The 22,772-nt window shown below is 39.3% G+C and overlaps 1 protein-coding gene across 1 annotated transcript in view; it reads left to right on the top strand.

Annotated features, from left to right (window-relative positions):
- Window positions 1-22,772, top strand: part of DGKI (diacylglycerol kinase iota) — a 309,532-nt gene that overhangs the window by 226,758 nt on the left and 60,002 nt on the right. The window contains exons 24-28 of the mRNA XM_081957046.1: window positions 1,522-1,566; window positions 7,505-7,574; window positions 11,183-11,223; window positions 13,706-13,833; window positions 16,590-16,715. Of these exons, the coding sequence (XP_081813172.1) occupies window positions 1,522-1,566; window positions 7,505-7,574; window positions 11,183-11,223; window positions 13,706-13,833; window positions 16,590-16,715 (410 nt within the window). The remainder of the gene's footprint in view (window positions 1-1,521; window positions 1,567-7,504; window positions 7,575-11,182; window positions 11,224-13,705; window positions 13,834-16,589; window positions 16,716-22,772) is intronic.

Genomic DNA, 22,772 nt, shown 5'->3' with positions numbered 1-22,772 from the left:
TGATTCTAGAAAGCTTGGCACTAAGTGTATAGATGGATGATGGATGGTTTCATTTTTTCCCACTGGCCAAGGCTTTTGCAAGAGAAGTTTTTTTCTTTCACCCTCTTTCCTTGTTTCCCCAGTTCCCACATTCCATACAACACAGCTTGGATACACTGGCAACCTTCTTCTGAAGCCCTTTCTAGTCAGGCGGGGGAATAGGGTCACGAGATGCCTGGCTGTCAGATTCTCCCCATTCCTTCTGTAGAGCTGTCATTGGCAAATACTTTTGTCATGGGTAAAGATGTTCTGATAGTGTTGTGGTCCACCAGAGGAGCTGGGAGCAGATTCGGGCAGTGAGGAAGTTGGGGAGGAACATGGGCCAGTCCTGGAGTCTGGGGAAGGCTCTGATGAGGGCTCTGTGTCGGAGGCAGAGAGGGGGCCAGGGCCATCTGACAGTTATCAGCTGCCTTCAGAGTCAGACATCAGTGGGGCAGAAGAACAGCTAGAGCCTGCTCCCAGTGTGCACATGCATAGAGTTGCCAGATGAAGGGAACAGCTAAATAACAGGGGTCGACTTGGCCACAAGTGGATGATGAATAGCACCTCCCAGAGGAAATAAAAGAGGAGCAAAAGGGGAGTGGAGTTTGTAGGAAACAATTAGTTTGCTTAATTGGTTCGTGACTCTCTGAGACTCCTTGCCAAGTTTTGCAGATACCGGCCTGTCAGCTCTCCAAGCCAAATAAGGTCTATGACTGTAAATCCTCCCTTGAAAGACTTTGCTGGAAGGGAATGAGAAGAATTCACAGTCAATTAATAAAATGGGTTTTTGTTGGGACCAGGCGTTTGCTTTGTGCTCTTGGGAAGCCCTGGTCAGGACAGATAGGGTGGACACCAAAATTGAAGGAATCAACACATTATCTTCTTAAGTGCATAATGGGAACACCATCCATCAGTGACCTGGAGCAGATATAATAGAGGCAGTATAAGGATCAGCAATAAAGGCAGTAAATATCATTACGGCATAATTTTCTCCCTACTCAAGGTTGGCTAGCTACTTAACTCAGCCATGGGAAAAGACAATAACTGCCACGTACAAAGTGAGTGTTTCCTTCATCCCTGAGTGACAATTATCTTCTGTCTAGGGAAATATGAAAAGGCAGAAGATCTAACCATCAGATAGTTAAACATTCTAAATCTCTTTATATAGAAATCAGATACTGTTCTTGGTTCCTAGGTAATGTTCTTGGGGACAATTGGAAAATGCCAGGCCATTTTCGATTAAATTATCTGTAAGTCATTGTTTGGCAGCAAAATCCTTGAATAATATTAATTTCAGTTTTATTTTGGCTTTCTTAAATCTTATTTGCGGGACTGCCACCTATTCTTTCTCCTCCTCCTCCTCTGTCATGTGTGATTGTTTTGTATTGTTGCTGTTGTAATAGCCAGAAAAAAATTGATGAACAATTTAGTTTTGCAACTAAAGGAGGATGAAATGAGCCTTAGTTAATCATTTTTTCCACTGGAATTTTCTTGCCGTAGGATTTGCAGTCTGTATCTTCAACAACACAAAGAGTCCACTACCAGGTAAAATTTATTTTGTTCCTTTTAGGGGAAAAAGAAAGGGAGGGAGGGAGGGAAGACTTGTTCAGCCTGAATTACTTATGGACTTATTTGTTCAGATATTTTGAATAATATTCTTTTCCCTTGAAGGCCATACAAACAACAATATAATATAATCAGGGTACATACAAACAACATGCACATACAGACAACAAATGTACATACAAAGGAGGTAATATAATCATAAAATATCAAAAGAAGAAGGTAGTAGAAACACTGAGACTAATAATAATAATATAGCCATACTACATGGATAAATATCCTTGGACATAAGACAGTATCATGTAGTTAGGTGTTCAGCAAAGCAATGGCACAAGAGAAAAACATTGTCTCTGTGTCTGGTTGTTTTGGCATGCAATGCCCTATAGTGGCATCCTGAGGGGAGAAGTTGAAACAGATGATGTCCAGGATATGAGGGCTCTCTAGATATTTTCTCAGTCCTCTTTCTGTCTCATGCAATGTACAGGTCCTCAATGGAAGGCAGGATAGTTGGAATTGGTATAGAGTTTCCTACCTGAGCAGGGGGTTGGAATAGAAGACCTCTAAGGTCCCTTCCAACTCTGTTATACTGTTATTCTGGAACTGTTCTTTCTGCAATCCTAACTCTCCGTTGGAGTCTGTTATAGAAGTACAAATGACAGACTTAATAATTCTTCTGTAGAGCTGCATCAACAGCTCCTGGGACAGTCTGAACTTTCTGAGTATCACAGTTGCCGCAGCAATCCTGTGTATGTGAGTGACCATGAACAGAGTCTCCTGGTCCAGGGATGGCATAGTTGGTGGAAAAGACACCAGTGTGTAAAAGTTTGAGTTGGCATTTGAATCAGATTTTGTCTGATTCTCATAGGCTTAATTCTTGCTATATGCAACTTATTGCCTTCCAGTGGCTCCTTATCTCCATCTTTAATCAGTCTCAGTCTCTATGGTCAATCTTTAGGCTTGATTGCAGCTATATAACCCAATGGAGACCTTCAGCTTTGCCTCTTTGCCCATTCTATCCCTGCATAGAGACGCAAAAGGAAAAAATTAAGTCCAGCATCTTAGAAAGATACTGTATGTTGCAATGAGGACAGGATCTATGCATTCTTTTCAATTTTCAGAATGGGGGGCCTCATGTGGAGAAGTTCATGTTATCTCAATATATACAGGCATTCTTGATGCCTCTCCTTCAAAATATATGACCCAGCCTTTGCCCTATTCACCAAAATTGTTTCTTCTGATTTCTTAAAAACTGTAACATCACATTCTCAAGTGACCAAGACTCTTGGTCTTGGAGAAGGATGCTATTATGGATGGGGAATTATTCTGTCAAGTTTGTGACTAAGCACAATGCAAAGAAATACTAAATGTTTGTTGTATAACATTTCCAGATCAGTGCATATGATGCCCTACAGTATTTTTTAGTTTGCATTCACAATTTAAATGATTATTTTTTTTGAACATTGTCCGCACAGCAGGCATGTTAAATATTATCTCAACTAATGCTCTGAATTGCATTTTTATCTGATTTGGCCTAAAGGACTGTTCTCTTATTATCTCTTCATGTCTGTATCATGCTCTGCTGTGCATTTTCAAATATACATACATTCACTCCTGCAAGAGAATCTGAGACAGTCTAACAAAGAAGAGAGCTCCTGTGTTCTTATAAAAAGTCTATTTTTCCTTACTTTAGTCAAACATATTCAATGAAATACAAACTCCTGTTGTGAATGTCAGCCATCTCCAGTCTTTATATAGCAGTATGCCCTCCAAAAAATCAATAATATCTGAAATTGTTCAGCATCTCACTAGAGCATTTTTAGCCTACAAAATAAATGTGTCAACATTTTATAACAATGTGCTGCAATATGATCCTTTCCAGATGTGCTTGGGCAGCAACTCTCAGGATTCACACTCCAGATGTCTATACATTTGAACACAATGAATACTAACTTGAGGAATACTGGTTGATAATGCTGTTTTGATTAGGCAGTCTTGGTTCATCCATCTTGCCTCATAGACAAAGAAACTTGTCACATCTCTATTGAGCATTCTTGGTGAATTGCTAAGCTACCTCACATGTAACCTGCATCTGTATAGTCAGCTTCTTCCCTTTCTCCTTGTCCCACTTGAAATCCTACTTCAGTCATGCCTCACTATACATTTGTAGCTTACAAAAGCTTATGCCTTTTAACCAAATTCATTAGCTGAAAAAGATACTACCCGGCTTCTTCTGATTGTTTTTGTTGTCATAGAATAGAATAGAATAGAATAGAATAGAATAGAATAGAATAGAATAGAATAGAATAGGGTAGGGTAGGGTAGGGTAGGGTAGCGTAGGGTAGAAACTTTATTGTAACTTTATTTATTTTTCAATTTTATTAACAAACATGTAAAACACACACACACAAAACTTAGACTGTACGTCTAAGTTTTGTGTTTGTGTGTTTTACATGTTTGTTAATAAAATTGAAAAAAAATAAAGTTACAATAAAGTTGTAACTTTAACATTTACACAATGCAATACAAACAGGAGCTTCCTGTTCTTTCTAATAGCAATTATCAATCGATACCGCTAACCTTATATTATTCCCCCTTCAATTGTATTTCATTTGGATTTCACCATTCCTAACTCTCTTATTTTACTCATAACTATTATTTTTGAGTTTTGTTATATTCCTTCATTGATTCTTGTTTCTATCCTCCATCCACCTATACCATTTATCCCATATCTGGTAGAATTCTGATTCTTCTTTTCCCTGAATTTCTTTAGTTAGTTTGTCCATTTCAGCACAATCCATAACCTTTCTTATTATTTCATCTTCACTTGGAGTTAGTTTGTTTAACTTTATTGTAACTTTAAATGTACGCTAATCTGCAAAGATTGAAGGCAAATGAGGTCCAGGCAGAAGAAGACCATCATGGCTTCAAAATCTAAGGGACTGGTTTGGATAAAACTCAGCAGCACTTTTTCATGCGGCTGTTGATAAAAATAGGATTGCCAACTTGATCGCCTCCGTCCAGTGACGGATATGGCACAAGACGAAGAATCAGCAAACATTAAAATGAAATGTCTGCATTCAGCTCTCAAAGGATAACCATTATGTATATACCCACATCCACATCCACATATGGCATAGGGAAACATCACCGTTCTAATGATGTTTGACTAATATGCCTCTACTATAAGGAATGTCTTTACTAGATTTGCAAGAAGGCCCTTTGGCCTTTTGCATGCAATTCATATTTTTGACTTTTCATTTCAGATGAAAGTTACTTTTATGCTTCACTGTTTTGTTTGGATTTCAAAGATAAGGATGCTTCTCTGGAATTCCTTGCCCCTAGGTGTCTTGCTAAGGTTAATCTCAGGGAAGGAGAGTGTTAAGATGTCTGGAAACTCAGTATGAAAGGAGGCTCTGAAAGAATTGGATGAATTTAGTTTTCAGAAAAGACAGTTGAGAAGGGATGTGATGGAATTTTCACATTTCTAAGGAGGATCACCTCTTTCCTTTCATCCTAGACTGGAGGACACAGGAGGATTCTACTAGTGTCAGCCCTGGAGCCATTTTCCTCGGCATCTTCAGGGCTGCCACAGTGGTGGCTGGGCAAGTTGTGGGAACAGGAGGGGGGAGATAGAGATAGCGAGGGTTTTGTAACCATAATAAATTTATTTCCCCTCGGAACCAAGGACATTCTCACCAGTGCGGGGAGGTCTGGATGGAGACCAACTGGAGTTGGGGCAGTGACCAGATTGGAACATGTGACGGACATATGGACTGGGGGGGGGGAATAACTTTGACTTTAATGTGGGTGGGGAAAACACGGGGCTTTTAGAATAGGATTTTCCCCAGATTTGCCAATTTGACGTGCCTAATAAATCTATACTTTGAGGAATATGCCTGCCTTGGAGTTTTGATTCTGTTGAGGGTATTACTTGGAACCCCTAACAAATGGAATATTAAGAGAAGTTTTATATTGAGAAAGAGGGGTTTGTTGGTTACACTAATTACCAAAATGGATATGACCTCTATTTCACTGTGCAGGTAGTCCTCAACTTACAACAGTTTGTTTAGTGACCGTTCAAAGTTACAATGGCATTGAAAAAAATAACTTATGACCATGTTTCACACTTACGATTTTCCAGCATCCCCCTGATCATGTGATCAAAATTCAGATGCTTGGCAACTGATTCATATCTATGACCATTGCTGTGTCCCAAGGTCATGTGATCATCACCTTTTGCGACCTTCTGACAAGCAAAGTCAATGGGAAAGGCAGTTTCACTTAACAACCGGATTACTAACTTATCAACTTTATTGATTCACTTAAGGCAAAAAAGGTCATAAAATGGGGCAAAATTCACTTAACAAACGTTTCACTTAAAAACAGAAATTTTGGGCTTAATTGTGTTTGTAAATTGAGGACTACATGTATATTTTCAAGCAATGGCTGGGCAGCCATCTTTAAATGTTTTAATTTGGATTCTCCCACCCAGCAGGGGTTAAATCTGATTGTCTACCTGTCCCCCCTGCAATTCTATGATTTCACATCTTTGGTAGATTCCGTATGAGAAGAGAATATAGAATTTTGCAATAGGAATAGTTCCTACCAAAGCAACATAAAGACTTTTTGGCAGGTTTATGAAACTATAGTATCTTTAAATCTCTGTAATTGGTATCTGAAGCATAATTTACATTCTATCAGGCGTAATAAAGGGAAAGCTATTGGATAACATGAATCAAGCTCAGGGGTAGAAGCTAAGAAAAGGGATCAGGGGTAGAAGCTAAGAAAAGGGATCTTAGTGCTTCTCCTGGGACTAAAGGAAAGCTGTTAAAGACCCACATGCCAAGCTAATGAGCATCACCCTGCTTATCTGAAATTTGAGATGAAGAATTGAAGCTGAGGAACATCTAACTCACATCATAGGTTGGCTCTGAAACTGACTGAAGAAGAAAAAAATATTGGTTTGCTGTATATCAAGAATGCCAGGCTGTGCCAGGGACATAGTCATTTATGGAGCCTTATCACAGTCCATATGGCATTTGCTATTCAGCTGCCTATTTCTGGCCATGGTCCTTTCTGCCCATCCATCTCGCGGCTATTAACTGAGTCGGAATTTATAATGAACTGCAAACTGTATGTCAGATAATGCTCTCTCTTTTGTATAAGTTTCTCAGTGCAGTTTCTAGAGGACAGATATTAAAACGAAACATTTATACAGTGTTATCCTAAGAATATGTGATGGAATGATTGAAAATAAGGACTTTTAAAAGGACTAATTGGCCATAAAGTGACATTTCGTAGCTCTTCTGCTATTGTTCTCTTGTGAATTCATAGTGGTGATAGTCACAGTATTCCCCCCCTCCCCTTTAAACAAACCTTTTTCAAAAAGGGAGGCAAGGTTTGCTAGTACTTGCTTAGCAATATGGCAAACACAGTAAGCTGTCCAAGTAACCAAGTGGGCATCCATCATGGCATGGCACATTTGATACATTTCCAACCTTTGGTAAAACTGAGTATAGTTGCATTACAGCCTCGAATCAAATGGGAAATCAAATCAACACTTGGATAAGTCAGTGATTGCACAGGGCAGCTGGTTATCAGAAGGCATCCTGAGTGAATTCAGGGATGCCTGTCTATCATTTTTGGTCACCCTTGACTGAATATATATATAAACGGACAGAAAAGTTCTTTCCTGAGTAATGTTGAAAACTGCATTATTATGGGTCACACTATTATTCCCCTTGGCTCAGTACTGTATGGATTTCCAGAATTTCAGACAGGAGTCCTTATCTATCTTTTTTGGAAAGGTTAATAACTAGATCTAGGAAGAGCTGCAATATGTGCTGTAGTATTGTTCTATTCACTGCTGCCTTTATCAAACTGCTGTTGAAAATGGCGTTTTTCTTTCTGTCCCATGCAGGACCAGGAAAGCTCATTCCCAAGAGTATTGTCTGTTCAGAAACTATCCCCTAGATGGTGCTTCCTAGATGGTAAGAATTAATCACAGTTGGCTCCCATGACCTCACAAGAAAATGGCCAGACTGTACATTTCTTTACATGCTTATCCAGACATAAATTCTATCTTATTCAGGAATATTTGCTTTCACGCATTTGCTGAATGTTATTTCAAAAATAAAAGTTTCAACTAGATCCAGGTTCTTCAAGATTTTATATATGGTTATTGGCTGAAATTCAGGGGGCTACGTGTGATTGATAATAAGCATGGTGAAGGTATCTACATTGGGTTCATCCTCATGTCATCTTTGCTGCAGCACAAAGATGTCTTTATAAGCATTTTTGGAGGACCTGTTTTCATGACATCATCTCAATCTCATCTGCAATCAATTGATGAGGCAACAGAGAGCTGTCTTTAGGTGCTCCAATTTTGGAAGTAGTCTTCTTTTTTGTCCCAGCACAAAACATTCAATGTGGACATTTAGAGCACCTCAAAGGATGATTTGGCCAAGGGGCGTGATTTTTCTCAACTCCAATTGGCTCAGTAGGTTTGTAGAAATGCTTCCTCCCTGCCCAGTTAGTGAATAATAATTGCCTGTGGTCATTTGGAATACTGCATTCAGTTTTGGTCATCACGATGTAGAAAAGATGTGGAGACTCTAGAAAGAGTGCAGAGAAGAGCAACAAAGCTGATTAGGGGACTGGAGGGTAAAACATATGAAGAACGGTTGCAGGAACTGGGTATGTCTAGTTTAATGAAAAGAAGGACTAGGGGAGACATAATGGCAGTGTTCCAATATCTCAGGGGTTGCCACAAAGAAGAGGGAGTCAAACTATTCTCCAAGGCACCTGAGGGTAGAACAAGAAGCAATGGGTGGAAACTAATCAAGGAGAGAAGCAACTTAGAACTGAGGAGAAATTTCCTGACAGTTAGAACAATTAATCAGTGGAACAACTTGCCTCCAGAAGTTGTGAATGCCCCAACACTGGAAGTCTTTAAGAAGATGTTGGATAGCCATTTGTCTGAAACGGTATAGGGTTTCCTGCCTAGGCAGGGGGGTGGACTAGAAGACCTCCAAGGTCCCTTCCAACTCTGCTATTGTATTTGGGTCATTTGTGAGACAGAGTGGGCATCCCTTCTTTCTCTCTTTACCCTTGAATATTGAACTTCCAGGAGATCTGTCAGCTACCTGTACATCTAGCAGGCAAGAACCCTACAGTTTGGTTTTTGTGTATAAGTGTGTATTCTGGGAAGGTCATGAAGTAGAGGAAACACTCCTTATATGGCCCAAAGCAAAAGTGGAATGAAGGGTGATATATAAAGCCAGGGTTGGGATTTGGAGATTCTCTGGACCAGCCATAACATTAGCTATGGGTTCTCCCAAACCCAGGAGAACCTAAAGCAGCCCACCTTTCTGCATAAGTGTGATTTAGGATTTTCTGCTTTTTATTCCAAATCACTTAGGCAGACTTTTGAGAGATGGGAGGTCTTGGCATTGGTACTTATTTTGCTGATAGGACTGTAGCTCCATGGAGCACTTTTGTAGATGCTGCTGTGTAGAGATGGCTTGAATAACCTCCAGTTAGAAGCAATCCCAGGAGATTGACAGCCCTGCCAGAAGAAGCATGGATGGAATAATAAAAATACAATGCTTTTTTTTTTTAAAAAAAGAAAGCTAATGCTTGTACTCCCAGCCCTATCAAGCATGGGTTCAAGATAATGATGGGTGCTAGCTTCATAATAGAATGCAAATTTCTAATTGTTTATAGCTTATAGTTCTTAGTTCCATATACATAAAGTGTGACTATCATTGGACTGTATTAAACTGTATGTGTTTTTCATGTGAATAAAATGTTAAGTCTATAGAGACTGACTACATGAACATTTTTATGGTGGTTCCCAAGAATAAATTTCGAGTTGTGGTTGTTTATTGTTAAGATCATTGTTCAGGTTTGGAAGTGTAGCAAGTTTGAAATGTTTTATTCAGAAATACTCTTTCAAATAAATTCAGAATTCTCAGTTGATCATACCTTCGTCAAGAGCAAATATTCACAATATAGCCTCCAAGTATTCAGATAAATCTCTCTTTCTCTCTGTATCTCCCCTCTCTTTTGGTGCCAATCCAGTAGCTTATAAGCTTTGTTCATCGTAAGCAACAGATTGTGGGTTGATAGCTTGTTTTAGAGGTGTTGGGAGGAGCTCTCTCTCTTCTTTTCCTGAAAAAGATAAGCTACCTTGTATTTCATGCATCTGAATGAGATCTGTGTGGCAATGGTGTCCATATAGGTTTAATATTCAACATTCCAAGGATATTGATTAGTGGTTCCACTGACTAAAATTCCAGCCCACCCAATTCCATCCAGCAAATGAAATAGGCATGCACAATGCTCCGATAACTGCATGCATATTTCTTTTTTCCCTATTACCATCAACCAATTGATGGTTTTTATCCTAAAACTAAGGGTCAGCTGGCAGACAATTTGATCTATCAACCTCTAGATGGCAGCCAAGAGTTATGTTTTTTAAACGTCTTGGCTACCCTCTAGTGATCATCAAAATGTCTTTAGCTGAGAGGAAGACAATGCAAAAGTATTGTTGAGGAGCTGGAGAAAGGAATTTAGCCAGGAGTCAAATGGTACTGGTTTGGGCTGGTTCTCCCAAACCGGTAGTAAAAAATTCTTTTAAAAAAGGAAAAAATTCCAACGATCACGCAGCACAGCTGATCATCAGAACTTTTTTAAAAAATTTGTAAAACATTTTTTTAATACAGATTCTCCCAAAGCGGTAAAAAATGCATTTAGCATTAAAAAATGCTGAAAAAAAGTTTTAAAAAATTCTAACGATTATGTGGCACAGCTGATTGTCACATAGCTGATCATCAGAACTTTTTTTAGCATTTTTTTTATTAACGGTTCTCCCAACTTCAGAATATTTCACCCCTGAATTTAGCTCTCGGAGGTACATACTACCTAAGAACAGAAAGTCAGGAGTCAGGGCTTCCCTGAAAGTGACAGCCAACTGGGAAGGGAATTCCTTGCCAGGCAGGTTTACAAAAAGCCAAATATTTTCAATTTGCCTTCCCTTCCTGGGAAGCAGTACTGGAACTCTGTTGTGTTGTTGCAGAGCATCATAAAATAATGTTGAAATCCTGACAGAGATTCTTTCTATCACCCTGTTTCTTATACCAAAGAGAATCAAGATGGAGCAATCTTGAGTTTCTTTCTCACTGTCTCCTCTTTAGAGGTTTACTTAACAGCTGTTGAATACTTTCTCCAAGGCCATCTCTACATTCTTCAATATAGTTATACTTCCAAATACTTGCATGAAGTCAGCCATCTCATACTGACAATACCAACCACTACCAAATTCATTTATGTTTAGACTTAGTACAGGCAGGAAAACCTCATGGCTGTAAGATCTGACTTAATTTTGGAATGTATTTCTAATTTCTTCCCATTCCCTTCCTTTTTGTGCCATCGTGCTTAATGAAGAGGTCTGAAGAAGTGAAAAGTTTCATGCTCTTTTGTCTCAGTTTCATTGGTCCCAATTGAGGTATTGCTTAGCTGTGTAGTTTGGATATTTTTCCCTTTCTGATGGATCAAACACAGTTTTTCACACAAGTCTTTCCTCGTTTTTTTGCAGCAACTTCTGCTGACTGCTTTTACCGCATCGACAGATCTCAGGTACAGAGATGATGTTGCTTTCCTTTTAACTTCTTTTTTTTATAGCACAGAATTGGGTTCACCGTTATAATAAGAAAATATGGGTCTTGTCAAATGTGACTGTCCTCCTATTATATACTTGTCTCTATTTCTTCTCTCCAGAGATTCTCAAGGGCCCCTAAAACTGTCAAAAATAAAAATAAAATAAAATAGACTTCTTTTTTTTCCAGTTAGGAAAAGAAAAATAAGTGCTTTGAGGTCTGCATTCCACACAAAATTTCAGCTCTTCCCAGGATAGATTGGACAACCATTTCACTAGGATGGTATAAGGTCTCCTGCCTTGAACAGAGGGCTGGACTAGAAGACCTTTGTGGTCCCTTCCAGCCTTATGATTCTATGCCCTATGTTGTTTCTGAGTTTCTTTCTCTCCTCATTATGCAGTTATGATGCTGCACATTAATTAGTAGCATCTGTTCCTCCATCTCTCAAGGTTATTCCTATATAGCAATAGCAATAGCAGACATACACCGCTTTGCAGTGCTTTATACAGCCCCTCTCTAAGTGGTTTACAGAGTCACCATATTTCCCCCAACAATCTGGGTCCTCATTTTACCGACCTCGGAAGGATGGAAGGCTGAGTCAACCTTGAACCTCATGGGATTTGAACTGCCAAATTTCAGGCAGCTGGCAGTCAGCAAAAGTAGCCTGCAGTACTGCACTCTAACCACTGCGCAACCGTGGCTCATATATATCATGATGCCTACTTGTAGTATGTAAGACTGTTTCATTTAACTTTGTAGAAATGCAACAGATTCTTCAGGAATGCTTCACATCATTATGGATTATTTTGCTTTAATGATAAATTAAAACGATAGCATTGATTTACAAGAAATGAATTCACAAGTACATAAGTCTAATATCTGAAAATTAAACCTAACATATTAACACCACAATATGATTAATATTAGTCAATATTGAAACATCAAATATTTAAATTTATTATTCTATTAATTATTAATGTTAAGAGCACGAATATAAAATTTGAGAAACTCTGTAGCATTGTCCTTACTGTGATTTTTAATTTTGAGCCATGTTTTGCCATGTAAATTAAACACCTTATGAAAAATTGGCCCAAGGCACCCAAGGTCAAAGAAGATTTAAACCAAGAAGGATGAGTTTTCCTCTTTTTGCTTAAATCAGTTTGATGTTTAATAGCATAGATTCTTCTTCTCTCCCCCCCCACCTTATCTTCATGAGCTTAGGATAGCTACATTAAAAAGAAAATCTTAGAGTTTATCTTGGTGTCTACAGTTCCGCAAAAATCCTAATCCTCTATTTGGGACATAAAGTGACTCTGGAAATTATGATAATGTTGGGCCTAAAGAAAATATTCAGAAAGCTTAAAAAAACATCAAATTAAAGTGACAGCATTTGTCAAAAACATAACAATTTATGTGTTGGTAAGACACTGTCTGGAAGTTTTATAAATATGGAAGCCATTCAGATTGGATTTGCTTTTATTGATTTTTTTGTTTAATTCATTTAGTTTCTGTTCAGCTGTAAAGCAGAAGCCAAAATTGTGTTAGTCTTTTGGGGCAATTTAAGAAAGGTTTGCTACATCAAAACAGTGGCTTGTACAGTTCAGCTATTTCTACCCGCTGCAATTGAAAAGAAATTACACTGTACAATTCTAGGCATGCTTATTGGGAAGTAATTCTCCACTGAATTCAGTGGAATTTGCACGAATAAATCTATATCTTTAGCAAATTAGTATTGCACTTTCTAGAACAGGAAATAAACCTGAGAAATTAAGATTTATCCTAGCCACTGAGCAGATGGATTTCCTATGATGATCTCCTTATCTCTGGAGCTAATCCATTTACCAAGGATCTTCCTGTATAACTACCCTGCTTGTGGTTGTCAGCTGAAAATGATTGGCAAACTCTCAACCCTGCAATGCAGAAATACATGATATTTTGGGCATGAATGCAGTGGTGGTATACACTTACCTTCCCTGACGCTTTGCAAATGTGAGCATGTGCGAGCATCTCCGCGCATGCACAGATCCTTCCATATGCACTTTTGGCAAGAAAATGGCCTAAATGGATAGCCGTAGAGTCGGGCACGGGTGGGCGGAACCACCCATGATTTCCACTACCGGTTTGGGTGATCCAGTTCGAACTGGTAGAATACCACCTCTGCATGAATGGTTGGCTGGCTATAAGCAAGGAGCTGCTATGAATAGAATTTTGAGCATTCTCCATGCATTGACCCACAGCTCCTTCCTCCAGAAGAGCTTTCTGCAAATGCCCCCAAATGTGTTGGGACTACAGATTTCAGAATACGTGGCCAATATATCTGGTGCATTCTGGGGGTTGCAGTTCTTATATTTGGAACTTTTAATTTTAATTCAGACCCACGTTTTTCCACAGTATTCCTGAATAGAATTGTGCTGCTGATTGCAATAAACAATAGATCTTTTATTTTAATATCACTGTTGCAGGAACATTTGCACTTTGTGACAGAAATATCACAGGATGAGATTTTTATCCTGGATCCAGAATTGGGGGCAGCTCAACCAGCAGGGACACCTCCAGGAATGCCTGACCTGGTGGTAGAGCAGGCTTCTGGGTAAGGCTTCTGGATTTTTTAGGTTCTCTTATTTTCATACACAATTTTCCATATCCTTAAAGATGGATCTCACATGGAGGTTTCTGTTCAAGCACATTCTTTTTCTAAACAACTTGATCCTTCTCTTTTTCAGGTGCTTTGAGCTATAGCTTCAAATCATCATTGGTTATGATGAATAGCACAAAGCAACTGAAAGTCACTACATCACCTACATCATATCTACATTTATACCTTCAATGTCTGTTGTCACTGCAGTGTGATGACACCTTAATCTAGTCCCTTCTTTATACAGTTTTAGTGGTGCTTCTGACATTGCTGGATTTCAATTCCCAGCAGCCCAAATACGGCCAATGATGAAGGACATTAAGAGTTGGAATTAGTTGACTTTTGAAGGACTGCCATTCTAGATTCACAAGAAGTTATAGCAAGTATGACAGCAGTTGGAACCAGAATTTCTATCGCTAAGTGTCATTTCTTAGTGATGGCAACCTTGGTAGCTTTACTTATTTATTAATTAAATCTATATGTTGCCTATCTTGCTATCTAAATAGACCCTGGAAGAGCAGTTGCTGTCGTAATCCCAGGATCACATGGGTTGTTAAGTGGGAAGAGGTGAGAGTCCCAGGAAAGCAAATTCACTGGTGAGAGCTTTGGGTGAGAACTACTGGCAGGTAGATGGATGTCATGAGAGATGCAGGCAAGCACTGGAGTTGCTCAGATGGCATGGTAGTGCATAGGTGCTATGGACAGATGCTAGGGAGCAGATGAGTTGGTGCCACAGGAAGGGCTGCAGCAGGGGTGAAATTCAGCAGGTTCTGACAGGTTCTGGAGAACTGGTAACGGAAATTTTGAGTAGTTTTGAGAATCGGCAAATACCACCTCTAGCTGGCCCCAGAGTGGGGTGCGAATGGAGATTTTGCAGTATATGTCCCCTGCCACGCCCACCAAGCCACACCACGCCCACCAAGCCATGCCCACAGAACCGGTAGAGGTTGCAGGGAGGTGTTCCTGAGCACAGATGAATGTGCAGGTGCCACAAATGGGTATAAGGATGCCACAGGAAGGCATTCCTGAGCATGGGAAGGTGCACAGTTGCTGTAAGAGTATGTGCAGTGCTGCAGGCAGGGGTTACTAAGCAGGGGTTACTGTGCCGGTGTCGTGGGTAGAAAGTAGGGAGTGTAGGTGGATAGGTGAAGGAATGGCAGGAACACGAGTGACTTACGACTTCCTGCCGGCTTCCCCATTGACTTTGGGGGAACCAATAGGAAATGTTCATAAAACTCTAAGGGCACGGCAATAGCTGGTACTCCAATAATCCATCAGAAGTCCCCCTTGTTCAGTGCCACTGTAACTTTGGATGGTTGTTGAATGAGTGGCTGTAGCTTGAGCACTACCTGTATGGAACTCTGTAACCAATGCATTGAAAGCAGCTTGGAGAGAAAATTGCAGCATAGAACATTGATAGAAAATAGATTACTCCACCTGCATAAATGTCAGAATAGTGTTCCTTTTGAAGACTGCCTTTCGAAAGTGAAAATAAAACTGCAAGGAAAACATATGAAAACAATCTTTTTTTCCTTTGTCGCCCTTTGTAAGAAGTGTACCCAAGAGGGTATTAGCCATTTGTAGGTGCAATAATTTTGAAATATTTATGTCACAAGGTAGAAAACAACATATCAGGCCCAAGATGAAATCACAGAATAATAATGAAAACATTAAAGAAAAATAAACATAAAACACCTTACACATAGATTCAGCAAAATGTGCATTAAGTAAAGCATGGTAGAAACTTGTAGTAGAGCACAGAATTACGTGATTCCTATCTATAGAACTATAGATACATTTGTGTTTATATTTAAATAGTTACCTTGTGTTTCCAAAAAAAGTAGTACAGGTAGAGCACGACTTACAACCAAAATGAAGCCCAAAATTTCTGTTGCTAAGGGAGACATTTGTTAAGTGAATTTTATGACCTTTCCTGCCACAGTTATTAAGTCAATCACTGCAGTTCAGTTTAGCAACACAGTTAAGTCAATCCGGCTTCCTCATGAACTTTGCTTGACAGAAGGTCACAAAAGGCGGTCGCATGACCCTGAGACACTGCAACCGTCATAAATATGAGTCAGTTGCCAAGGGTCTAAATTTTGATCATGCGACCATGGGGATGCTGCCATAGTCATAAGTACAAAAAACGGTCCTAGGTCACTTTTTGCAGTGCTGTTGTAACTTTAGTCCAGTGGTGGGTTCCAGATCCCGTTCCAACTGGTGTGCATGCATCATACCTCCTCCGCAAACCTCCGCAACGCTCCAGCTCCTCAGCGGAGCATCGCACAAGCACTGTATGCGCCATGCGTATGCGCGGAAGCCTTAAAAGACAGGTAAGGAGCTCGGGCGGGCTCTCTGGAGCACCATACTGGAACGGTATCTGGTGCTCCGGGCAAGCTCCGGTACGCGAATGAACTCTAGGGCTGCCTTTAGTCCATTAGTCATCTATGAGAAATCTATATGTGCTTTTCATCTTTCTCAATTTTCACTAAGTTATCTGTTGAGCCTAACATTAGTGTTGCAATTTGTGTACAATTTTATAAAATCGCTCCAAGAAGCAGATGAATAAGCAAGAGGACAGTGTAGAAGAGGGCAAGAAATGTTGGGAATCATTGATTGAACCAAACAACCAAACAAACAAAAAACTGAAAAAGAAGTTGCTTTAGGAAGCAATCATCATGTTTCCTATTTGAAAATGTTTCTTTTCCCAGAATGTCCGATCGGTGGAATCCTGCTATTCGAAAGCGCATGTTGAGTGACAGCGGCTTGGGGAAGATGTTCCCTCATTATGAAGTCCCTGAGAAACAAAAGGAGGCCAGCCAGGCTCACCTGCTACAGTAAGAGTCCTCTAGATTTTTCAGCTTGGCTCTGCATTGCTTCCCTTATCAGAAACAATACAAGCTGCTCTTTAAAATGCATTTGGGTAAATTCTCTGCCTTTTTAAAAACAGTCTATTCTGCCATAACTATTTCAACAGTCTTGCAATTTAAGATGAGGCTATACAGAAGAATGTAAGAAAGCTTCACTGATCTGATTCTAGCACAACAATATCTACACTAGCTGGGTTCACTATTTTTTATCTGTCTGACTATCTAATTTATATTCTAAAGCAGGGGTGTCCAAACTTGGGAACTTTAAGACTTGTGGACTTCAACTCCCAGAATTCCCCAGCCAGCATGGCTGGCTGGGGAATTCTGGGAGTTGAAGTCCACAAGTCTTAAAGTTCCCAAGTTTGGACACCCCTGTTCTAAAGAGTACTTTATGTTAACCATTATTAGATGAGCAGAATTCAATGGCTGGATACCTAGATAAAGTTGAGCCACAAACCATGATGTGCGAATTACGATGTTTGAGCTCATAATAGTGCTAAGCTGTAGTATAACAGTATTTGAATTGATTGTTGGCTGGCAGCTGTTCTCCATAGGCTCAATTTCCCAACCTCACCTGGAGTTGCCAATGATGGAGCTGTAAGCCTTTTACTAATAAAAGGTAAAAAGGTAAAGGTTCCCCTCGCACATATGTGCTAATCGTTCCCGACTCTAGGGGGCGGTGCTCATCTCCATTTCTAAGCCGAAAAGCAAGCACTACCCGAAGATGTCTCCGTAGTCATGTGGCTGGCGTCGTCCACATGGACGCGTGCAGCGTGTGCATGCGTCTAACCATCCAGTGAGCCTCCGTGATGCTCCAGCTGCTCGGTGGAGCATCATGCAGGGGCTATACGTGCCGTGCGCATGCGCGTAGGTGCTGAAGACTTTAAAGACAGATAAGGCGCACAGGCAGACAGTGGGCTCTCCAGAGCACCGTACCGGAACGGTACCTGGTGCTCCAGGCAGGCTCTGGTATACCCATACCAGGGCGTACCGCCTGCAACCCACCACTGGAACACTGCTACCTTCCCACCAAAGATGGTTCCTATTTTTCTACTTGCATTTTTACATGCTTTCGGACTGCTAGGTTGGCCGAAGCTGGGACAAGTAATGGGAGCTCACTCTGTTACGTGGCACTAGGGATTCGAGCCGTCGAACTGCCAACCTTTCTGATCGACAAGCTCAATGTCTTAGCCACCGAGCCATTGCGTCTCTTTTGAGCCATTGTGTCCCTTTTACTAATACAGTACATCAATTCAACAACAGTAGTGAATGGCTAAACTTGGGGATGGATTCTAAAGCTAACAGCTGGTGTTTAACTGTTGTCAAAATCATTTCATGATAGCAGTAATAGCTGAAATGACAGAGTCTAGATCTGAGGAAGCTGTATTTCTACAGATCTTATTTGGAATATCGTGACCATCCATCCATCCATTCATCCATCCATTCATGAATCCAACAACATCCAATCTCTTAAACATAGAGCTGTCTGTCCCTGTAACCAACTCTGGAGGCTTGGTCTTTGCAGAATGATGCATCCAGTTGCTGTAGATTTACAAGCCCAGATACTGTTGTAGCATGCAATCATCTCAACTGCCCATGAACTAGTTTTTTTAAGAGATAAAAAATATATTCATGAAGCAAATGTAATTGCATGCAACAGTTTACCTGTTTAGAACATAATGCTGAAGTGTACCAGGAGCTTGGGAGGTGTCAATTTGACTTTCCTCCTCACTTTAAAATTAAAAAGAACATCTCCTAATTTCTGTGTTCTAGAATACTTCTAACTTCAGGAAAGTTCAAAAAGATTTCTTAGAAAATAAAAGAAAGAAAAAGAAAAGAGGAAGGAAGGCTAGAGTCTAGTGTTTATGCTTTCTTGCAAGAGTAAATGGAGAAAGTTGAAAATATCTTGCAGGATTGGATCAAAGGGTGAGGATATATGCATAACTGGCTATGTTTTCTGTGAATAATTGTTCTTGCCTGCAAGTCATCATGTGCCTAGAACTTTCCCCCAAAATTACAAATGCATGAAAGAGAGAGAAAAAGAGAGAACCCTTGAAATAATAAAAATGTTCAATTTTCTCCCGGCCTCTATGATTTCTCTTTTGATCAAGAAGTAATAAGTATTTCCCCATTTCTCCTCTCTGTTCCCATTTGTATTATGTTCCTTTCCTTTCACTCGGTGTATTATTTTCTATTTCATTTGAAATAAAGAAAATGATAAAGTCCTGTTGCAGGAAGTAGAAATGTGATCATATGTCAGGTTTCTCATCATTTGGACAGTGCAGAGATATACCTGGTAATGAGATCTCTATAGAATTTGGCTTCTTCATAAAATTTTGGATTAAAACTATATATTCAAAACGGGAGGGTGGAGGAAATGCTTTTGCTAAGCGCATCTGTCTACTTCATATATATATATATATATATATATATATATATATATATATATATATATATATATATATATATATATATATATATATATATATATATATATATATATATATATATTCAAATATATATATATATATATTTGAATTGAAAATTGTATCAAGCCATATTTTTTTTAAGAGTGGACAGTTTTGTATGTAAATAGAGAAAAATCAGAGAATGTAAGAAATAGATTTGTGTAAAATTTACACATGCCAATTTAGAGGTATACATACATATTAAAAATAGTGATAAATATGGTTTAAATATGGTATCATCGAAGAGGGGAAACTATCACTTTATTCTGACCGAAGGCCTAGTTTATCTCCATGCTGGTAATCATAAAATGTTCATTTTGATTTTTTAATTAAATTGGATTGAACAGAGAGGACAAACTGAAGTTGCCTAAATTTTACTCAAGTCATACCAGATTGTGGTGACATAATTGGTGAAAAATGATTTTTTGGTTTCTCATTAATATGTAATGGAAAGTTCATGAAAACAGAAATGTAAGCCCCCAGATAGGGATAATATGATTGATAAAAGCAAAGGAAAAAAAATGGGGTACTAACCATGTACCCCATAATAAAAATAAAAACTTCCCATGGGGTAGTTTTCGTCTCTACAAATTACCTCTGCCCTCATTGTTAAAAATAGAATTAAGGGAAATTTATAATTTGTGTTATGTATTGAATATATATAGTTGTGTTAAGCCCTGCTAAAGTGAAAGTAACATTTAGATGACCATAGCTGTTAACTCCAACTATTTTGGAGGGAAACTTAGAACATTCATATTTGGGTGGGCTTTTTTCTAGTACAATGATTGGTTAAGACCCTGTGGGCCCAGGTTATAAATTACAGGCATTTGCTTGCTATTCCTCAGTAACAGTTTTGAGTCAATAAATGCTGCTGTATCTATGCTGATTTGCTTCTTGCCTACTGAAGTCCACTACACAATAATTTGACCCCCAAAGGTTGCTCGTGGCAACTTCAATTAGGGTAAATATATTCTTTGCAACTCTCCTAATCTAGAAACAGCTTGTGCTTTAGTTATTTAGGTATGTCAGTGAAAGATATCTCATTCCTCCTTGGTGACAGTGTCATAGGCATTCCTCTAGGTGGCACTCAAGTGTCAAGGATAACCATCAGTATATAACTTCAGTAACTTGCTTCCAACTTTATGTAGAACCATTAATTCTTTTAAAAGACCAGAAATACTAAAATACGTATCAATGTATTTTAAGATGTGGAATAGATTTCCCAATCTGGGGCCATGCAGATAGGTTTCCCAGGATTTCTCTTATTTTGGTTGAAAGCTATATAACTTGCTGAAAGATGCGGCAGAGGGAGAAATAACCAGAAGGGATTAGAATTTTACAGATGTCATTTGCATTTTCAGTTCCTCAAATTATTGTGGAAATTATAGGTCAGTATTATAATCTCCAATTTTCTTGGAACACACTAGGGAGAAGAAAAAAGAAAGAGAAAAAAAGAAAGAGAAAAAAAATCAAGCTCCCTATTAAAGAGCCACCTAAAATGTTCAATCTAACTGTCAGAATAACATCTAGAAACGGAGAAATGAATAAAATTGCTTGGAATCTTTTTTCATATCTAAATTTGCTAATTTAGGTATGAACTAGGCATTTTAGTAAGATAAATAAATTTCACACTAAAACATTTGGGGGCAACTACCAGTATTTGGTCCCAACAAGTCTAAAGTCCGTCTTTAGCCTCCCCCTTTTAAATGTTTCCCACAGTTATATCTTTGAGAGCTGTTACTTTTATTTGATTCCCCCCCCCCCAATGCTCTGAAGACATCACATTCCCATAATGCACTAGAAGAGACTCTCAGACATCTAATATTCTTTGGCCAATTGCTCCTTTCAATGTTAACCCCATCAGGAGCAGCCAGCAAGCTCTGTTAGGGTTCCAAGTGACACCCTTAACTAAAGAAGACTCCGAGGCTTGAGTTTCCTCAAAGTTCTATTTTATTAAAGATGTCATATTGGCACATCTGGGAAAACCCGAATCTGAAAGTTTCCAGGCTTTCCCCACCCAAATGAAAGTTCAAGACCCTGCCCAGCACCCACATGTCCATCACATGGTCCAATCAGGCACCAGCCAAAACTGGAGATGCCTCCCAGTCACACCATCGCAGCTGCAGGGCAAGTTGTCCTTGAGTCTCTGAGAAAAGAATGCTATTTAAACTATATATCTCCCTTATTCTATATAATCCCCCCTCACATTTTCCCACAGCATTAATTGTGGCAGGCCTGAAGGCCCAATGCAAAAGACGGCTTCCAGGCCTGACAAGCTCATTCACAGAGCAATAGAATTCACCCATTAACTCTTTACTCTGCAATGATATCTGGGCATAATTGCAGTTGGGAGTTAATAGTATTAGATTTGGAGGCTATGTGAAATGAGGACTTTATGGAATAAATATTCAGAGAATTAAACGATAATGATCTACTATTCCCTGTCTCTTCTGCATGTCAGAAACCCAAAGCATGGCAGAAGATTGAAGGCTGCTTAACACTCTGTTGGGACTTTGGAAGTACACCAAGGTTCAAACTTGTCTGGGGATTTTTATCACCATTTTATCTTTTGCTAGAGACAGAGAATGCAAACAATTGGAGATGGCCTGGTAGTACATCTTATCAGGGACTGTATCATAACTTCGGACAGTGGAATATTTTTAGGGAAGTCTCTAGCAGAACAGCACCTGATGACATATTTGACCAATGTCCTGGAAAGTGACCCTTTGTTTATGAAAACATTACTCTTATTCATCCATTGTTCCCCCCACCACCTCTTGGCAGGTGTTAGATTAGTGAGCTAGTGTTGGCTTCTTTATCTTAATGGTTACAAGGAGAATACAGATAAGAAGCAAACAATAAAAACTGCAATCATGCAAAGCCCTGGTAAGAAACTCTTTAATCCTTTCTGCACAGGTATTTTTTTTTTATGTGCAAAGGGAATAAGGGGCCAAAACACTAACTCCTTGCCAATCTTCCACAGTGCAATTTATCCCCTCAAGCCTGAAGCCAAACCTAAACCGGACTTCTGTGGGAAAGGTGGCATTGATGAAAATAGAGACAATTTGCATTGTTACCATGTGTCAGCCCATTACACCATAAGTGTCATTATTTGAAAGAAAAACAAGCCATAAACCCAATTATCTAACTATGCGCCAAAGCCATGCATGGATACAACAACATGTGGCATCCCAGATGTTTGTTTTTATTCAATTTATTGGATGACTCAATCGACTAGTGATTTAAGGCAATTTATAAGAGAGTTGAAAGCACTGACGGTCACGGCAATAAAACAGGAAAACAAACACAGATATTTCAGTGGTTTTACAACTTGCTTCCAATAGTCCCTGTCAGAAAAACAAAACTTTTAGGCTGGAGACATGTAGAACCTGCAGATTTTGATGAGATTCAGGCAATATTGTGCCTTGAAAGAGGGAAAGAGGAATGAAGATCTATAGAAGATTTGCTGAATCAGAGTAAGAATGGAAACTATGGTTGAGAAGAGTGAAATCATTGGTGGTGTTATAAGATATATTTGTTGTGGCCCACCAGTGAC

Source organism: Natrix helvetica, assembly GCF_964273705.1.
Source record: "Natrix helvetica genome assembly, chromosome: 6".
NCBI classification, from domain to species: Eukaryota; Metazoa; Chordata; class Lepidosauria; order Squamata; family Natricidae; genus Natrix; species Natrix helvetica.
The sequence above is the reverse complement of the archived record's forward strand: the minus strand, read 5'-3'. Positions and strand labels throughout refer to the sequence as shown.